General features: G+C 44.4%; 2 protein-coding genes across 5 annotated transcripts; one reads left to right on the forward strand and one right to left on the reverse strand.

The window, feature by feature from the left end:
* The first annotated feature begins 4,506 nt into the window (after positions 1 to 4,506).
* lxn (latexin) lies at positions 4,507 to 13,337 on the forward strand. Of its 3 annotated transcripts, none has more exon segments than NM_001140109.1 (7): positions 4,507 to 4,930; positions 10,884 to 11,036; positions 11,322 to 11,381; positions 11,649 to 11,823; positions 12,027 to 12,163; positions 12,459 to 12,521; positions 12,608 to 13,333. In NM_001140109.1, coding segments are annotated over 7 exon segments (861 nt in total). In that variant the 5' UTR covers positions 4,507 to 4,777; the 3' UTR covers positions 12,728 to 13,333.
* LOC106612482 (G elongation factor, mitochondrial 1) lies at positions 7,775 to 20,121 on the reverse strand. 2 transcript variants are annotated; one of them, XM_014213659.2, is made up of 18 exons: positions 20,080 to 20,121; positions 19,282 to 19,434; positions 18,967 to 19,099; positions 18,571 to 18,775; positions 18,358 to 18,474; positions 18,050 to 18,200; positions 17,755 to 17,909; positions 17,462 to 17,546; positions 17,187 to 17,324; positions 16,843 to 16,944; positions 16,638 to 16,694; positions 16,362 to 16,499; positions 16,091 to 16,173; positions 10,186 to 10,348; positions 8,982 to 9,126; positions 8,714 to 8,874; positions 8,538 to 8,591; positions 7,775 to 8,341 (listed from the first exon to the last, which is right to left on the reverse strand). In XM_014213659.2, exons 2-18 carry the CDS (start codon positions 19,426 to 19,428, stop codon positions 8,210 to 8,212), a joined length of 2,166 nt encoding a protein of 721 aa, XP_014069134.2. In that variant the 5' UTR covers positions 19,429 to 19,434; positions 20,080 to 20,121; the 3' UTR covers positions 7,775 to 8,209. The 2 variants fall into 2 exon arrangements, with proteins under 2 accessions (XP_014069134.2, XP_014069133.2); XM_014213658.2 differs by lacking the exon at positions 20,080 to 20,121 and adding an exon at positions 19,605 to 19,820.
* Positions 20,122 to 20,472: the final 351 nt, after the last annotated feature.

A 20,472-nucleotide genomic window follows, 5' to 3' on the forward strand; every position in this document is an offset into this window, starting at 1 on the left:
ATGGACAAACAAAAGGGTGTGCCATGTATAAGGCTAGTCAGTGGATATTCTGAACCTTGTTTGAGGTCAGTAGATCACATGACCAAGGAGCTATTGAAATTCTAAAGTTTACAAAATTAATCTAAAAATGTGTGAGATAAAAATGGACAAAGTAAAGGGTGTGCAATGTGTAGGTCTACTGAGTGTACATTCTGAACCTTGTTTGAGGTCAGTAGGTCACATGACAAAGGAGCTATTGCCATGCTATTGCCAAACATCCTGTGGTGTTCTGCATTAGCATCGAACAGCCCCCGTGATATGCAACTTTTCAGGGAAGTTAGAAACCAATATATACACAGGCAGTTAGAAAAGCCAAGGATAGCTTTTTCAAGCAGAAATTTGCTTCCTGCAACACAAACTCAAAAAGGTTCTGGGACACTGTAAAGTCCATCGAGAATAAGAACACCTCCTCCCAGCTGCCCACTGCACTGAGGATAGGAAACTCTGTCACCTCTGATAAATCCACTATAATTGAGAATTTCAATAAGCATTTTTCTACGGCTGGCCATGCTTTCCACCTGGCTACCTATACCGCGTTCAACAGCACTTCACCCCCCACAGCCTTCCCCATTTCTCCTTCTCCCAAATCCAGTCAGCTGATGTTCTGAAAGAGCTGCAAAATCTGGACCCCTACAAATCAGCCGGGCTAGACAATCTGGACCATTTCTTTCTAAAATGATCTGCCAAAATTGTTGCAACCCCTATTACTAGGCTGTTCAAACTCTCTTTCAGTGTCGTCTGAGATTCCAAAAGACTGGAAAGCAGCTGCTGTCATCCCCCTCTTCAAAGGAGGGGACACTCTTGACCCAAACTGCTACAGACCTATATCTATCATACCCTGCCTTTCTAAGGCCTTCGAAAGCCAAGTCAACAAACAGATTACCGACCATTTCGAATCCCACCGCACCTTCTCCGCTATGCAATCTGGTTTCAGAGCTGGTCATGGGTGCACCTCAGCCACGCTCAAGGTCCTAAACGTATCGTAACCGCCATCGATAAGAAACAATACTGTGCTGCCGTATTCATTGACCTGGCCAAGGCTTTCGACTGTCAATCACCACATCCTCATCGGCAGACTCAATAGCCTTGGTTTCTCAAATGATTGCCTCGCCTGGTTCACCAACTACTTCTCTGATAGAGTTCAATGTGTCAAATTGGATGGCCTGTTGTCCGGGCCTCTGGTAGTCTCTATGGGGGTGCCACAGGGTTCAATTCTTGGGCCAACTCTTTTCTCTGTATACATCAATGATGTCGCTCTTGCTGCTGGTGAGTCTCTGATCCACCTCTACGCAGACGACACCATTCTGTATATTTCTGACCCTTCTTTGGACACGGTGTTAACAACCCTCCAGACGAGCTTCAATGCCATACAACTCTCCTTCCGTGGCCTCCAACTGCTCTGAAATACAAGTAAAACTAAATGCATGCTCTTCAACCGATCGCTGCCTGCACCTGCCTGCCCGTCCAGCATCACTACTCTGGACGGTTCTGACTTAGAATGTGTGGACAACTACAAATACCCAGGTGTCTGGTTAGACTGTAAGCGCTCCTTCCAGACTCACATCAAACATCTCCAATCCAAAGTTAAATCTAGAATTGGCTTCCTATTTCACAACAAAGCATCCTTCACCCATGCTGCCAAACATACCCTCGTAAAACTGACCTCCTACCGATCCTCGACATCGGCGATGTCATTTACAAAATAGCCTCCAATACACTACTCAATAAACTGGATGCAGTCTATCACAGTGCCATCCGTTTTGTCACCAAAGCCCCATGTACTACCTACCACTGCGACCTGTACGCTCTCGTTGGCTGGCCCTCGCTTCATACGCGTCGCCAAACCCACTGGCTCCAGGTCATATACAAGACCCTGCTAGGTAAAGTCCCCCCTTATCTCCACTCACTGGTCACCATAGCAGCACCCACCTGTAGCACACGCTCCAGCAGGTATATCTCTCTGGTCACCCCCAAAGCCAATTCCTCCTTTGGCCGTCTCTCCTTCCAGTTCTCTGCTACCAATGACTGGAACGAACTACAAAAATCTCTGAAACTGGAAACACTTATCTCCCTCACTAGCTTTAAGCACCAGCTGTCAGAGCAGCTCACAGATCACTGCACCTGTACATAGCCCATCTATAATTTAGCCCATACAACTACCCCTTCCCCTACTGTATGTATTTATTTTGCTCCTTTGCACCCCATTATTTCTATTTCGACTTTGCACTTTCTTCCACTGCAAATCTACCATTCCAGTGTTTTACTTGCTATATTGTATTTACTTTGCCACCATGGCCTTTTTTTGCCTTTACCTCCCTTCTCACCTCATTTGCTCACATTGTATATAGACTTATTTTTCTACTGTATTATTGACTGTATGTTTGTTTTACTCCATGTGTAACTCTGTTGTTGTATGTGTCGAACTGCTTTGCTTTATCTTGGCCATGTCGCAATTGTAAATGAGAACTTGTTCTCAACTTGCTTACCTGGTTAAATAAATAAAAAATGTTAAAGTTTACAAAATGCATGTAAAATCATGTGAGATGAAAATGGACAAACTAAAGGGTCTGCAATGTGTAGGCCACTGAGTATACATTCTGAACCTGGTTTGAGTCCAGTAGATCACTTGACCAAGGAGCTATTGAAATTAGAAAGTTTGAACAATGAATGTAAAAATGTGTGAGATGAAAATGGACAAACCAAAGGGTGTGGAATATAGAAGAGTAGTCAATGGACATTCTGAACCTTGTTTGAATCCAGTAGGTCACTTCACTAAGGAGCTATTGAAATTAGAAACATTGAAAAACATTGAAAATGTATGTAAAATCGTGTGAGATGAAAATGGACAAACAAAACGTTGTGTTACATAAGGCTACTCAGTGGATATTCTGAAAAGTATTTTGAGGGCTGAAGGTCATAAGACTAAGGAGCTATTGAAATTTGAAAAATCTGATGAGATGCAAATGGACAAACAAAAGGGTGTCCAATGTGTAGGCCCACTGAGTGTACATTATGAACCTTGTTTGAGGTGTGTGGGTCACATGACCAAGGCGCTTTTGAATTTCAAACATTTTAATAAATTATTTAAAATAGCGTGAGATGTAAACCAACCAAAAGAAAAGTGTGTGCAATGTGTGTCTATGCCATCGGGTTAACTAGAACCAGTTTTGAACGTTTTAGGAGTAATGGTTAAAGAGCTATTGAAATTTGAAAAATTTGATTTGTCACTATGTTGACGGTCCATAACTGCTGTCGGTGGACGTAAGGAAATCTACAGGCGAATATCTAACTTAAATCTGTTTTTACCTCGGTCCAATGTTTTGGATGCAATCATCAGCAAAACGAACAGCAACGCATACAATGTCCATACACCATCGCACAACAGGTCGAAGTCAAGAGTAGTTTCTTTTCCATCATGCCATCAATGGGTTCCCAAATACGAACGGAGCAATAGAATGCACCCACAAACCCATACAACCACCATCTTAAAACGATGTATATGTAAACAGAAAAGGCTTCCACTCTTTATGTGAATGTGATGCCCAAAAGACACTGATGAATAAGGTGGCTAGGTGGAACGCACAACAGCATTGTTGGCCTATACGCCTACAGGTGGGAGCGGTTGAGGATGGATGGCTTATTGATGAGTGTTGCCTACTCAAGTATATTTGCCATTGCTTAACAGTGGCGGTTCTAGACCATTTCAACTGGGGGGGGGGGGCAAGCTGGGGCCAGTTGTACTGTTAGAGGGGCCAGTTACATTAGACGTTATTGTTGTCATATCGTTTTCTTCACTGCATTGCAGGCAAACTTGCAGATGCATGTGGTACGACACTGTTGTGTTCCGCCTAAAGCAGTCCCTCTAGAAAATGTGTGGGTTAAATTAGTGTTCCGCGTTGCCACTGTCTAATAACGGATGTAAAAAAAAGAATAGCAAAAATGTGATATGTAAAAATGATTTCATACTCCACATTTAGGGGGGCCACAAGGGGGTCCAAAATGGTTGTCACAGGGGCACTGCCCCCCCCAGAAGCGCTAGTGTTGCTAAAGCAACTTGAGTTGTCCTAATGGTCCTCTCTTTGTAGATGTTTTTTTTTTTTTACTGGTCAAGCCACAACTGAGCGAGCCAAATAAAACCTTTTAGTTGTACTCAATCTCTGACGCTAGCCCACTCTATTTCAGTCTGAAATAAAATAAATGTATTAGCTTTTATAGATTGCGCCTTTGTGTTTCATGGTATGGCGTTGTATATTCCCCACAGGCTTTAAATGGATGGTTTTGACCATATATTAATTAGGGGCGTTTCTAAATGCAAACAGCCAAGGTCGTGCACTAGCACTGAGGCTGAGAACAATTGGTATTTATCAATGGTTACCTCCTACTGGTGTGCTTATGACGCTTGTAGAGTTGTTTGATAATTCACACATTTTCTATGGGTATGACCATTCTGAATTCCGTTTAAGTAGTATTTTAGAATAGTTTAAAGAAATAACTTTTCCAGAGGACAACTCTACTCGGTGTTAAATGTGTAGGCAGGCCTATATGAGACTCAGAATTGCAGAAGAGCAGTTTGTTTTGATAAAGACCAAGTAAACAGAACAGGCAGCTGAATCTGGACAGTCTGTTTCCTCTCACTCCATATCCTTCCTCTTGCATAACCCTGAGCTGGATCAGTTTGCATTCCTTAGGACTCCTCAATCCTCTCTGGCATTAGTTTTCAGATCTTACAGTGTGGAGTATGGACTGGATGCTGCTTATCCTTCTGGTTGTTCCGACCGTGGTCCATGGGAACCCGACAGTGACTGTCAGAACTGGGTCAGGACCACCAGTGGGGTCTGATCAACACCCAAACAGTGTTCCTCTGAGCGAGGACACACAGACAACTACAGAGGTGAGTGAGCTACAAACCCCTAGAATCCACTACTCAGAGGAGGCACATCAGCATAGACTCAGTATAGGCCTACATAACATGGAGAATAAGTCTCCACTTTGTTTTGCATGAAAATACTGCTTTGACTTAACCTTGTCCAGCTTCTTGTTGTGATACATATTAGATAGTATCTCACAACCAAGTTGTGCTTTCCTGTCATCCAGATTATATCAAATTCAGGGAACAAAATTCTAACGTTAACCACATAACCATCTGATAAGTAAATGAAGGAGCAATGACACCCTGGTGAAACGGTTGTAATAGATCGGGTATTCCCAAACTGGGGTACACGCAATGCCGCCGGGTGTTGCCAAATAAAAATGTGATTCACATATTAAAAATGAAATAAATATTTTGTATTTTTGTTTAAAAAAATAAAATAAAAATCTTCACATTTTCAAACAGTCCATTTATATTTTCCAACGGGGCTATACATTTGGGTGAGTTTTCCCCCCTTCGCCTGAGTAGCCTCGTTTCACTGCCAAAAATCAAATTAAACCATCTAGTGTTCAGCGAAATAACAACAATGCCAAATACATGTAGCCTAGTCAAATAATTAAGATCCAATCACATTAACCGTTACTCTCTCGCAGGAATTCCACTAATGGTCCGTATGTAGCCAAACGTAGCTGCTGCTCATTCCGTTTGCTCGAAAATTGATAAATGGTTCCAAAAAAAAAGTAAGGCCCGCGTCCATAGACACACATAGCAGCTACTACCAGCAGTACAACACAAATTGTTCTGCTTCCACGAGCACATCAATGCTAGCATCAGTAATTCTACATTTGTTGATAGCTCAGCTAGCATGGACACTGACAGTTGTGAATCTGATGCAGCCGAAGAGCTACTGCCCCCTTACCCGGGAAAGCACCGAACAACAGACAGGGATGTTGGGCCATCGAAGAGGCGCAAATATGATGAGAACTACATTGATTTGGGGGTTCACTTATATTGGGAGTAGTGCCTTTCCTCAGCCACAGTGTGTTATATGTGCAAAAGTACTATCTTACAACTCGATGAAACCTTCACTCTTGCGCAATTTAGAAACAAAACATGCCAATTTGAAAAATTAGCCACAGGAGTTTTTGAGCGAGAATTAAGATGACTTTCGAGTAGTAAGACATGTATAAAAGCAACAAAAAACATTAATAAGAAGAGGCTAGAAGCGTTTTATATGGTGAGCTATTGAGTGGCTAGGACAGGCAAGCCCCATACTATTGTGGAGGACTTAATTCTTACTGCTGCCGCGGATATGGCTGGGACAATGCTGGGGGAAAAGGCCCAAAAAACTATAAAGACAATGCCTTCCTCAAACAACACTGTTTCATGATGAATCAGTGACATGGCAGGAAATGTTTTGAAACAATTACTGCTTCGCATAAAAGCCAGTGAACTCTATGCGTTACAGCTGGATGAGTCAACAGATGTGGCGGGCCTGGCACAGCTCCTGGTATATGTCCGTTACATTTATGTGGGGGTCAATTAAGGAAGACATCCTCTTCTGGAAACCAGGAGAGGATATTTTTAAAGTACTGGACAGCTTTGTGACATCAAATAGACTTTGGTGGTCAAGATGTGTTGGTATCTGTACTGATGGCGCAAAAGCCACAACAGGGAGACATAGTGGAGTGGTAACGCGCGTGCAAGCAGTTGCTCGCTCTTGCTGCCAAAGGAATGCCTGACAGCTTGAAAAACATTCTGGACACTACAGTGAAAATGGTTAACTTTTAAAGCAAGGCCCCTGAACTCGTGTATTTTCTGCACTATGCAATAATATGGGCACGTTTTTTTGAATTGAGAGATATAGCTTATAGTTCTTTACTGACCATAATTTTCACTTGTCTGACCGCTTGCATGATGTCGAGTTTCTCACATGACTGGCCTTTCTGGGTGATGTTTTTTCTCGCCTTAATGATCTGAATCTAGGATTTCAGGGACTCTCCACAACTATATTCAATGTGCGGGACAAAATTGAGGCTATGATTAAAAAAATTGGAGCTCTTCTCTGTCTGCATTAACAAGGACAACACAGGTCTTTCCATTATTGTATGATTTTTTTGTGTACAAATGAAATCAAGCTTACGGACAATGTTAAATGTGATATAGCGAAGCACCTGAGTGAGTTGGGTGTGCAATTACGGAGGTGCTTTCCCCGAAACGGATGACACAAACAACTGGATTCGTTATGCTTTTCATGCCCTGCCTCCAGTCCACTTACCGATATCTGAACAAGAGAGCCTCATCAAAATTGCAACAAGCGGTTCTGGGAAAATGTAATTTAAATCAGAAGCCACTGCCAGATTTCTGGATTGGGCTGCGCTCAGAGTATCCTGCCTTGGCAAATCGCGCTGTTAAGAGACTGATGCCCTTTGCAACCACGTACCTATGTGAGAGTGGATTCTCGGTCCTCACTAGCATTTAAACTAAATACAGGCACAGACTGTGTGTGGAAAATGATTTAAGACTGAGACTCTCCAATACAACCCAACATTACAGAGTTATGTGCATCCTTTCAAGCACACCCTTCTCATTAACCTGTGAGTTATTCACAATTTTCAATGAACAAATAAAGTTTTATTTAAGATAGCAAAATTATTGATTATTATTATTTGTGCCCTGATCCTATAAGAGCTCTTTCTCACTTCCCACGTGCCGGGTTGTGACAACAACTCACACACATTCTTATGTGTGGCAGGCTTACAATGATGGCAAAAAACTAAATTTGAGAGTGCGCTGACCCTGGTGCTAGAGGGGCTATGCAGCTGGAGGTTGAATGTTTGAAGGTGTATGGGACTACAAAAACTGTAAGATAAATCTTATTTAATCATGATCATCATTATAACAAGAACATGCTGTACATAGTACAAAACCAGTTAATATACATGCCCAAGTTGAAGTCCAAACTTTGGGCTCGCCTCAAGTCTTCATAATAACCGCTAGGCTGTGGGACAAGGCTGTTTGCTGGAGAGCAGAGGCCGAATGGAAATAAACTCGGTAATAAAATGGATACTTTAGGACGAGAGTATGGCGGAAAACGAGGGTGGTACAAGGGAATTCACTTGGTCATCTGTCTGACCATTTGTAGCATTTTAAATGCACATACGATATAATACACCCACCTTGGTAAGGCAAGGCCCAGTATGTTTACAGTTGGTTGGGCGCGGTTTGTGTTTCTCAAGCATTCCATTGCAGTACAGCAATGCGTTTACAATTCAGTGATTGTGTGTGTGTGGTCCACGCTCAGTTCTTCCACTTCCCCTTCTTGGCAGGCAGCTGTCCTGTTGACTCCAGGTATTTGTTGATGAGCTCCTCCTGAGTGCCAGGCAGACATGGCTGGTATCTGCTGTACTCCATGGTGTACTCTCCTTTCCCCTGGACACAACACACAAATACCCACACATCACTTCTCCAGAAAGGATCATAGTTAATTTCTTTGGACCAAAGTAATTAGTCTGACAAACAAATTGGAAATACAAACTCAATATCATTGAAAATGTATGGCTTCATATCCTTTATTTTGATGACTAATTGACGTCTTGACATTCGACTAGAGCAGGCAGTGCCTTACCTCTGTACAGGACCGGAGCTCTGTGGCGTAACCAAACATGTCATTCAGTGGAATCTGGGGAGAGGAAATGGAGATTAACCATCAAATACACAGTGACTGGACAGACGTTTAACCTATCCTGTCTTTGCAGAAATAAAAAGGCATAGGAAGTATGAGTAGGACATAGCTGCACTCACATCAGCATACAACGTAAAGTAGCCCTCCGCCCCATCCTGCCCACTGATGACGCCATGGCGACGGTTGACCCCGGCGATGACTGTCCCTTGGAACTCATCAGGCGCCACAATTTCTACTGACATGATTGGCTCCAGCACGGCAACGTTGGCCTTCTCCATGGCTACCGAGAGAGAGGAGACATTCAGTAGGTTTGTCAAAAAGCTGAGAAGCATGGGAAACGTATAGAGAGAGAACAACAGGGGTGTATTCTGGTTGGTTGACACCCACCTTGTTTAAGAGCACCCTCCCCTGCACGGATGAAGGAGATCTCATTCGAGTCCACCATGTGATGCGCTCCGTCTTCCAATAGGAACTTGACACCTGAGATCTTGTGACCAGTCAGAGGCCCTTTCTCACAGGCCTCTCTGAATCCCTGCAGGACAGAGTGATGAGTGAGGAGATGGAGAATGACTGACAGCGGTTGGCAAACTATGGCCTGCAGGCCCGTTCAATCCGGCCCACGGGAGGTTTGAGTAAAACATTTTTTTTTAGTTTAGAAATGATAATGGACCTATATATTTTCAACTGTGTGCAATTTATTTTATTTATTTTTTACCCCTTTTTCTCCCCAATTTCGTGGTATCCAATTGGTAGTTACAGTCTAGACTCATCGCTGCAACTCCCGTACGGACTCGGGAGAGGCGAAGGTCGAGAGTCGTGCGTCCTCCGAAACACAACCCAACCAAGCCGCACTGCTTCTTGACACAATGCACATCCAACCCAGAAGCCAGCCTCCCCAATGTGTTGGAGGAAACACCGTGCACCTGGCGACCTGGTTAGCGTGCACTGCACCCGGCCTACCACAGGAGTCGCTAGTGCGCGATGAGACAAGGAAATCCCTGCCGGCCAAACCCTCCCTAACCCGGACGACGCTGGGCCAATTGTGCGCCGCCCCATGGGCCTCCCGGTCGCGGCCGGCTGCGACAGAGCCTGGGCACGAACCCAGCTGAGCCTTAGACCACTGCACCACCCGGGAGGCCCTCTATGTGCAATTTTTGTAGGCCACATTAATTTTGACAAACTAATCTAATATGTGCAGCCCTCAATTTCAAAATCCCGATGTGGCCCTCGAGCCAAAAAGTTTGCCCACCCTTGGGGTATGAGATAAGAGTTCTACTATAATTTCTTCCTGAATAAAGCAACAGGATTAAAATATATATATTAATATATATATATATATAAAATCACCTAGGCCCTTGAGTAAGTGTAATTCTGATTTAAAAAAATTATATATATATATATATAAATCATTTTTTTTTTTTTTTTTTTTAAATCAGAATTACACTTACTCAAGGGCCTAGGTGATTTTATATATTAATATATATATTTGAATCCTGTTGCTTTATTATATATATATATTTATTTATTTAAATCGGAATTACAGTTACTCAAGGGCCTAGGTGATTTTCAGAATACAGCCAGACATGCATACCTTCTCAACAGCCGGCACAAACTGTTTGGGGATGTTGGTTCCGACAGTCTGGTCTTCAAACTCCACTTTTGTGTAGTTCTCTTGGTCCAGAGGTTCCAGAACTCCTATCACTTTACCGTACTGCCCTGAACCACCAGACTGCTTCTTATGGGTGAAGTCAAACCTGCAGAGACAAGCACATAGTCAAAATCAGTAATTCATTCAGAGGATGTTCATTAAAGCATTGCTAGGTAAGTAACTGCTATAGTTGCCCAAACAATCAATACTTACAAAGTAGCTGTATGGTCATATGCCATGCTTTTATGTTACAGTAGAGAGGGGGGAAATGTGTGGCCTGTCTCTTTAAAAAGGGGTGTTCCTAACAGAATTCTTGGCTTGGGAGGAAGCAGGAAGTTTCTACCCCTGTGTGTGGCTGCTCTTCCAGCGGTCTGAGTGTCTGCCAGCAACAGCCTCTAAACAGGCAGGGAGTCTCGCACTTTCCAGGCACAGGCAAGAACGGTTTCCTCCCTCTTCCTCTGACACTTTCTACCCTGCCCTTACTCATTATGTTTATCTATATTCTCCCCCTCGGTCGTCTCCTTATCTACAACTAGGGCAGGACAAGACTTCCTGCACCCACGGAGGTCAAAGTCCCATCAGAGCAGACACTCCCAACCCTCCTTGCTCTCTCTCATTCCCCTCTCTTCGGTGTGGATTAGGTGAGGGAGGAAGTGATGACGACTGGCGTGCTGAACCCAAGTCACTACCCTGCCCGCCGGGCAGCCACGGTGGTCCAACACTACCTGAATACCTGCTACGGCTCACCCTACAGGTGGATATTTCTCAGCAAAGTACACAGCGGCAGCGCAGAGGTAAGAGTGGAGATGGAGGATCAACATACTTTGGGGTGTGTGTGTGTGTGTGGGGAGGGGGGGGGGGCAGTTAATATTACAAAGCAAGGAAGGATCTCCTTGAAGAAAGGGATGGATATGGGAGGTCAGTGCGGATAAGAAGTCAGTTATCAACAGCCGGCACATTAACTTGGTTATATCATATTTATGTGCCTTAAGGTTTCCTATTGATTATAGTGCTTATTTTGAGGACTGTTTTAATTAAGTGGTTCACTTCTGCTCGCTCTCTCTCTCCCTGGCTGTCAGGATGTGGCAGAGATGAGGAAGTATCAACTGGAGCTTACCATGCAGGAAACGATCAGTAACGTAAGATCCGACACATTCTCTGAGTTACTCACTATTGCACAGGTAACAGCAGTCTGAATAAATACATGGTGTGTTCTGTAACCGTGGCTACACTGCCACGGTGATAAATACGCCTGTGTTAGATAGACAACCTATTTTCCCCACTCCTGTATCTTCCCCTCTTCTCCTAAAATACTGCAAAACCATTCCTTTCCCAAACACTTCTTTCTTACTCTACATTTTCTCCTCCCCACCTCAACCCCTCACCCTTTCCTCACCCTATAAAAGGTTTCAGGGCAGTGCTCTGCAGAGCTCCTCTTTCCAAGGGGAGAGGGGCAGAGTGCTCCCCAGGTCCAGGCCTCGTGTGAGGGATTGCTTCAAAGCAACACCACGGCTCAGGAAGAGGCCTTCTACCAGCAACACAGAGCCAGCAATAACATGGTGTCAGGAAATGATATACCAGGTAGGTATAAAGCCACAAATACACACACACAACTCAGTCAGCCTTGGCAAAATGTCCAAACATGACAACCACTGAAAATGACAATTTTTGTTCAGACTGTGGTCCATTTGTGGTCTTTCTGACCGTTATGTGTTTGTGGTCTTTCTGACCGTTATGTGTTTGTGGTCTTTCTGACCGTTATGTGTTTGTGGTCTCTTTGACAGACAGCTACGGTCTCATGGAGCCCGGCATGAAGCCCTTCTGGCACCTTGGGGGTGTGGCCTCCAGTTTCATCATGCTGAGGGAGTCCAATGAGAGCACGCTTTACAACATGGCCCAGGTCGCCAACTTCACACAGCTGGTGAGCAGCCAAGAGAGAGGTCGAGTTCCCGCCCGACTAGATACGCAGGCGTTGCATTGCATCAACCAATGGTTGCGTGCCACGCCATCGACTGTGTAGTCGAGCATCAGATTGCTATATCATGTGGTTAGCTGATATGTTAAATACCTATCCAGGCGTGGTATGATCTGGTATGCGTCTGAAATGTAGTCGGACAGTAACTCAGTGTAACCATGGAGACATCTGCCCAATTCCAAATTGACCCCTAACTCCCCGTCCATCCTTCTCACACTTGGTTCTGTCTGTCCCTTAACAGGAGACTGAGAAGGACCAGCTGAGGTTCAACTACCATGTCCTGCTGCATGAAATGATTTCCCAGGTAACTAAAACATTCTGCCATCCGTCTTAACATAACATCGGACGTCATGTTTATTATTATATAGGAACATTCTTGCGTGTGTGCAGGAGATCATCCACTGGAAGCTGTTAGTCACCTGGTCCCCAGAACAGGGAGTTCAAGTCCTGCAGACTGAGCTGCAGCCAAAGTGCCACGACTGTGAGGCTCCTCCAAACACCACCAACTGAGATTCACGGCAAAATACTCCTCAGTCTTACTCAAGTGCTGCAAAGAAAAGTATAGCACATCTTTCTTAGGACTTGAATGAAGGGTAAAAGCCACTTTCTACCTGCTTTGAAAAGCTGAGCTTTACACATCACACTTGTCTTAGCTTTAGTAATAATGTTTACCTTCACCACTACTGTGTCAGAGGAGAGGATAGGGCACACGTCAATGGCCTTACTGCAGCTATGCGAATGCACTGCTTTTACGGTGTCAGCTTGTAAGACTCTTGGTAAGATATGACATGTTTGTAAAAGCTTTTAAGATACTCTATTGATGAAGTGAAGGGGTCCAATAAAGCCAGGGCCGGCCCTCCCATTAGGAAAGATTAGGCCGTCGTTGAATTTGAGGCAGCATTTTGACAATTGGCTGCCGCCCTCCGGTGCCCGATTGGCTACTTCACCGCCCGCAGCACCCCAGCCATCAGTTCATAGCGTTGCTGCAGTTCCCGCCCTCACCCCATTCCCGCTTCTCTCGAAGTTCTCTCCCACTATCCTTGGTAGCTATGGTGATGTGTGTGTTTATAAGGGATTATCCAATTGTGAAACATTAATAAAAACGTATCTGCCAAATAAATGACTATTATTTTTTTACGTTTGTGCGTGACGAAGACGATTATTGATTAAGGCAGTAGCCTAAACGAGCCTGTTAACGTTAGCTAGCTACTACTAGTGGATATAATTTTAGCTAAAAGTAATCTATAGAGATTTGAAACAATTTGCTACCACGTCTAAGACACAAAAACTAATCAGGAAGCAAATTTAAAATATATATATATAAAAAATGTATAAAAAGAGAAAAGTGGCACACTCTAAACCAAAGAAATTCGCTGTTGAAATGTATCAGTGTGGAGAATGACAAGCCTACAAGGACAGGCCATTCATTCGCCGAGAACGACGAGCCCCCGTTCGCCGATTCTAGCAGCGAAGAGGGCAAACCGGAGGAGTCCGAGCCATGCACTTCCACCGATGATGACAGCTCTCTGGCTGGACAAGAACAGGTGGTCGCACCAGGCGTAGCCACACCTCCAAACAATGCCGGCGAAGACCCTACTATCTTGGACCCAGATTCGTCGCTCCCTGTCCCCGATGACATTTGTGGTGCTGCTGCTAAATCCGACTCCTAGGCAAAAAACATAAAAGATCCCGGTGAGTGGCCAAAATATATGAATGGATCTTTACGGGATATGTTAGTACAGGCTGAGCCACATCAGGATAAGGAGGGGAATTTCCCAAGAGATGAGGGGCAATGAAAGTTATCGGTGGCCCACTACAATAGGAGGATGGCAAACAGGGAGAGACCAAGGCTTGTCTATTCTAAGCAAACGATGCAGCCGTCCGTTTTTGATGCAAAAAAAATGTCACACGAGTGCAAATCTGCTCTAGTCAGGGAAGGAACCAGAGACTGGAAGAATCAGTGCCACCTCCTCAGCTCGCATGAGAAGTCGCATTACCCACTAGATAGTCCAGAGGTGGAAGGAGCTGGAGATCAGGTTGGTGTTCAAGCAAACTCAGATGATTTGATTTCAGGACCATGGACAGCTACCGAGAGAGAACATCGCTGACTGCAATGCAGCGCCACAGCAAAGGAAAGAGGTCACTCTAGGTGTAGGCAAACTGAATGCGCACAACATTAAACAGATAATCTCATAGATAACCTCACCTGAATACCATATTCATAATGTATCAAATATTCATAAATGCTGATGTTGGACAATCAAATTCGATATGTAAATAAACTAAATTCGTTAAGGCTGGGTCATTGACATGTATTTTACACTGCTCCAGAGAAACGAGACCCGCCATGCATTTATGAAAGCACTTGTTTCCAAAGCTCAAATGATCTTACTCTGTTTTACAGGTCTACAGGAATATTAAAAAAACATGTTAAATATGTTCTATAAAAGTGTTCTTTTTATTGTAATTGTAACAATAATGGGATCGTACATTGTGTGATAACATTAATAAGAAACGTGTTTTCCTACTATAGGCACTAGGTTGCACAGTGACAGCAACGATGTAACTCTCCGATGCAGGGGTTAAAGTAAAATTCCCTTCTGCCTGGTAAGGGACCTCCTATATGTGCACGCGGCCACCAAATTGTTTTATGGGCATAAACATAGAATTACATAGATAATTTGAGCTTAGTTCTTCATCTTCCAAAAAAGAAGTGTTAAGCCTAACTGTTTGACAGAGACAATTAACATATCCATAGATGTTGGTCAAATACTCCAATACTGTCGCATGCACTGATTAAATACCTCGGTGTCTGGGAAGGGCTTGGTGTGTTTGACTAAAACCAGGGCTCCAATTGACTGAGGGTATCACATACCGTTTGTTAAAGAAAAGGGCCAAAAGGATATCTATTGTTTGCTTTTTATTTTGAAATAAATACATAAAACCTATCCTGATTATATCAAGCGTTCTATAACAATGCTTAACTCGATGATGCCTTATGGTAGAAACAAGCTTTAAAATGCCTGCGAAAGATGCATATTTAATTTTTTTACTTTATTTTTTAAAATGTAACCTTTATTTCTCTAGGTAAGTCAGTTAAGAACAAATTCTTATTTACAATGACGGCCTACCGGGGAACAGTTAACTGCCTTGTTCAGGGGCAGAACGACAGATTTTTTACCTTGTCAGCTCGGGGATTCGATCTCGCAACCTTTCAGTTACTGGCCCAACGCTCTAACCACTAGGCTACCTATGGGGATATATTGATTCTTCTCTATGACAATCTGAAGCTAAACTGTAGCCTATAATATTCGAGGAGATAAAAAAGAGAATTGACTTGGCTATTTTGTCCCTATTAATTGAGCCTTTCTCTTTCTGAAAAGAGAAGATGTTTGTTTAAACCCAGGCAGCTTTTAGGGAAGCACTTCTATTGTTGGGTTATACAACGGACGAGTAGCAAGCAGTTGACGCTTACAGTTTCCTGCATCAGTAGAGCCTCTGGGTAACTTTTGAAAGTGCCATGCTTAGATTCATAAGGATGTCAAAGATGTAATTATTTGTGTCTCACCTAGGGCGGCAGAACGTGCAGGTCATTGGTGATTTTATCAATGTAATCAGATTGAAAATATTAGGCTATGTTATTGACATTGAATTGATTATATAGCCTACTAACCAGATGTGTTAAATTGTTTAATTTGTAGCATAGGCCTATTAATTGGGCTGCCATTATGTTCTGTTCCTCTGACTTTTAGCTGAGAAAAGAATTTGCATCCAGGACCGGCCCTGAATAAAGCCGTCACTGTAAACAATTGAATGCTTCTGAGAGTGGTTCGTTTGGACATCGTTGGCGTGTCTGTTAGGAGTGGTACTTACGGTACCGCACTGGTCACGCTCTCCCTGAAGGCTACCTTTGGTTTTCCCATCACACAGGGGCAGTTGTATTCCCTCTCCATCCTCTACAAAAAGACAGCGAGAAAGTAAGGTCAGCTTGATTTACTGCAGTGAAATGCCATTAAAGATTCTAGATGTTTGGAAGTCTAATACATTCAAGACAACTTAAGCCACTGTAAAAACAGGATGAAACAAACACACTGCGGACAGAAGGATCTTCAGATCTCCGGAGAGCCGAGCACTAGACTTGTACCTGTGAGTAGATCTCCAGGTGCAGCTCTCCCATACCAGAGATGATAGTCTCCTTGCTTTCTGTGTCAAAGTGGACCCTGAACGTGGGGTCTTCTCTGGTGAAGCGGTTGATGCCTTTAGAGAACTTATCCGTGTCATTCTGATCCACAGGAAGAGAGTTTATTATAGAGAGACGCTAATTACTGATAATACATGCTCATATACTCTACTGAATTAGTATCAAGCCTTATATGCTCATTTAGACTCCTCACACTACATAGAATATGAGAGGGCCCACCTTGTTGGACGGCTTCATAGACATGGAGATGACAGCCTCTGGAATGTGGATGGACTCCTGTGGGGGGTAGCACATGTTGAATGATGCCCAAGGTCATGACATTATGCACACACAGGCAGTGCACAACAGATCGCATCTTTAAATACACGTTAGCGAGTGCTGAATGGTTATTTATGTAGTCTGGACAATGGCCATAGGGATGTACCATGGAGAGGTTGGCGCTGGTCCGGGAGGTGAAGGTGTCTCCGCTGGCACAATCGATCCCAAAAAGGGCACAGATGTCCCCTGCATACACCTCCTCCACATCCTGACCAAACCAAATGAAGATTGTTTCAGTTATAAACATGTATAGATAAAGTTGTTTGTAATCATGAGCTGTTATCACTAGGATAAGTCAGGTAGGGGAATCTGGGTCATGGGTTCTGTGTGGTAGAAACAAAGGAAAAAACAAATACGGAACACTACCGTTCTAAGCAATGACAGTGCTGTGCTTTTCATAGCACTGAAACCGTTGGTCTACTCGATTTACATTCACTTCCTGGTTCTCACCTCCATCTGGTCGGCATGGAGACGCACTAGCCTCTGCACACGGACCTTCTTGCCAGTGCGTGTATTGATGATGTACTCGGCCTTCTTCAGACAGCCCTGGTACACACGCACGTACGTCAGCTGACCAAACCGACCCGCCTAGAACAGAGTAAGGGGAAGAAAGTCCACAATCCCTATACGGTTTATCATACAAATAAAGTGTATACAGTAAATGTGCCAGATTACTTGTTGAACATGGTTTGCCACACAGTGTTTGTGCTCTGTGATGTGTTCACCTCCAGTTTGAAGGCCAGGCCAACGAAGGGCTGCGAGGCGTCTCTGGTGGGATCCATCAGGACCTTAGTACTGTCACTGGACTCACTGACACAGAGGAAACAACACAAGGACAGCGGTGAGATCTTCCATTGACATCAATAGATCAATGGCACAGAACGTCAAGTTACGCATGCATTGTTCAAGTTTGTCCCTGAGCCCATACTCTGACCTGATTTTGTCATATCAATTCATTCAAAGACGGCTGTGTCATATTGAATGGTGTCACTGTCTAGGCACACAGGTCATTACTCACTCATCGTTGAAGAGGGCGTAGTTGTTGACCTCTGTGGGGTTGGGCAGATAATCCAGCACTGCGTTCAATAGAGGCTGGACCCCCTTGTTCTTCAGGGCAGTTCCCACCAGCACGGGGCTGAAGAGCCGCTGCACTGTGGCCCTGCGTATGGCTGTCTGTGGTAGGAGAGACGGGAGAGGTCAGGGCCCAGGGGGCAGAGTTCACAGGTCATAGCAGAAAATATGACTGATGCGGAAGATCAAATGACATCATTTGTTGCGATGTCTCAAGACATAATGAACAGAGACACACAAACCTTGAGTTCTGGCACGGTGGGGATCCTCTCCTCCAGGAACATCTCTCCCAGGGTCTCGTCAGCGTCAGCCACACACTCCACCAGCTCCTGTCTCCTGTCTGCAGCCTCCACACGGAACTCCGCCGGGATCTCATCCAACCGGATATTCTGTCTGCAGGAACCACAGAGGACAGGAGGACTCGTCTTTCTTTCCAGATATATTTTTTGTTCTTCCAGTTAGAGGGTTTCCAGCTATGGAAATGTTTCAGGTCTGAGATGTAAGTAATCTCTAAATGCCTGCCGTTATCACACATTCTCCATTCTCTTACCCGAATGGGCCCTCGAAGTACATGCTGCGCTCCTCTATGAGATCTATGATGCCCTTCATGTTCCCCTCCAGACCGATGGGGATGTTCACAAAGGCTGCGTTGTGGTTCAGCTTGGTCCTGAAAGAGGGAACACAGTCGGAGTCAGAACACAGAGCTTATGGAAAACCAGATTAGTCTATCCGTCTACTTCACAGTATCTGTATATCTGCTGACCTCATGGCCTGCAGGGCGCGGTTGGGGTTGGCTCCCATGCGGTCCAGCTTGTTGATGAAGGTGAGGAAGGGAACGTTGTAGCGTTTCATCTGTCTGTTCACGGTCAGGGTCTGGCACTGGACACCTCCAACTGCGCATAGGACCAGGATAGCCCCGTCCAAAACACGCAGGGCTCGCTCCACCTCGATGGTGAAGTCCACATGGCCTAGACAGGACAGAGAGGAGGAAACTGGGGTTAAAGTTAAAAGCAAAAATACATCCCAAGTTCAACAGCTGTTGGCTACACTAGCATCGATCTGTGACCTATGGTATATCCGTCAACAACAAAAAAAGAGAACCTGGTCATAAGATCTGCGTTGCCACTAACGCAAATCTTTCTGCCAGGTACCGCCATACCTGGGGTGTCGATAATGTTGATGTTGTAATCCTTATAGACGGTGTATGTGGCAGCTGACTGGATGGTGATGCCTCTCTGCCTCTCCAGCTCCATAGAGTCCATGGTGGCCCCGACTCCATCCTTTCCCTTTACCTATAAAGTTAGAGGGAACCACAGTGTGTATACAGTATGTACAAATTAACACACATAATAGTATTAGTCTGTCTGTGTCTCCCTCTAAAACACGCAGGAGGGCGCAAACACACACACACACACACACACACACACACACACTGCAATAAATCAGAGCCAGATTATGATCATGATTAACTCACCTCATGGATCTCTGCTATCCTGCCCGTGTAGAAGAGGACGCGCTCCGTGAGTGTGGTCTTCCCCGAGTCTATGTGCGCCGAGATTCCGATGTTGCGGATTCTTTCATTGGGGACGATACCAGAGGAGCACGACCGACAACTGTTCATCAACACCTATAAAATGAAGAAAGAAAAAGAGACATCTTTCAGATAAGTTTCTATATTATTAGCTAGCGTTATACAACGCACGACAGGACAGCCAGTGGTTAGATAGCTAACCTAGCGTGTCCATTTCCATCCCTTCTCACCTGTCCTATTCTCAACATCTTGGGGTATTTTCTTACCTTTTTTAATGTTAGTGTTCCCGGTTTCCTTAAATGTGTCTGACCTAAGGTTAGTCCTGCTTTTAGAAGTCGCATTTTGGTGGTAGACAGGACGGGTTTAGTTCCGTTTACACAACCCCCACTGGATGTCAGTCAACCCGTGAAAGTCACCGTACGGCATGCCGGTTCGTTGTGAAACATTACTTCCTGGACTACGGCAAGTCTGAGGGGTCAAACTCGGGGTGCGATCAAGAAATCCACTTTGCCAAATATAATAGTGACGCACATTGGCAAGGCGGACAAACGTGTGCTATTTCACCCCCAAATATCCAAACGTAGCACCAGACAAAGCCATCTACACTGAAGAAAAATATTAACGCAACATGTAAAGTGTTGGTCCCATGTTTCATAATCTGAAATAAAAGATCCCAGACATTTTCCATACACACAAAAAGCGTATGTCTCTCGAATTCTGTGCACAAATTTGTTTACATACCTGTCAGTGAGCATTTCTCCTTTGCCAAGATAATCTGTCCACCTGACAGGTGTGGCATGTCAAGAAGCTGATTAAACAGCATGATCACTACACAGGTGTACCTTGTAATGGGGATAATAAAATGTCACTCTAAAATGTGCAGTTTTGTCACATAACACGATGCCACAGATGTCTCAAGAGAACGTGCAATTGTCATGCTGACTCCAGGAATGTCCACCAGAGCTGTTGCCAGATAATTTAATGTTAATTGCTCAACCATAAGTTGCCTCCAACATCATTTTAGAGAATTTGGCAGTATGTCTAACCGGCCTCACAACCGCCATGTGTAACCAGCCCAGGACCTCCACATCCGGCTTCTTCTCCTGCGGCATCGTCTGAGGGGGTACTGAGGAG

Source organism: Salmo salar, chromosome ssa09, assembly GCF_905237065.1.
Source record: "Salmo salar chromosome ssa09, Ssal_v3.1, whole genome shotgun sequence".
Classification (NCBI taxonomy): domain Eukaryota; kingdom Metazoa; phylum Chordata; class Actinopteri; order Salmoniformes; family Salmonidae; genus Salmo; species Salmo salar.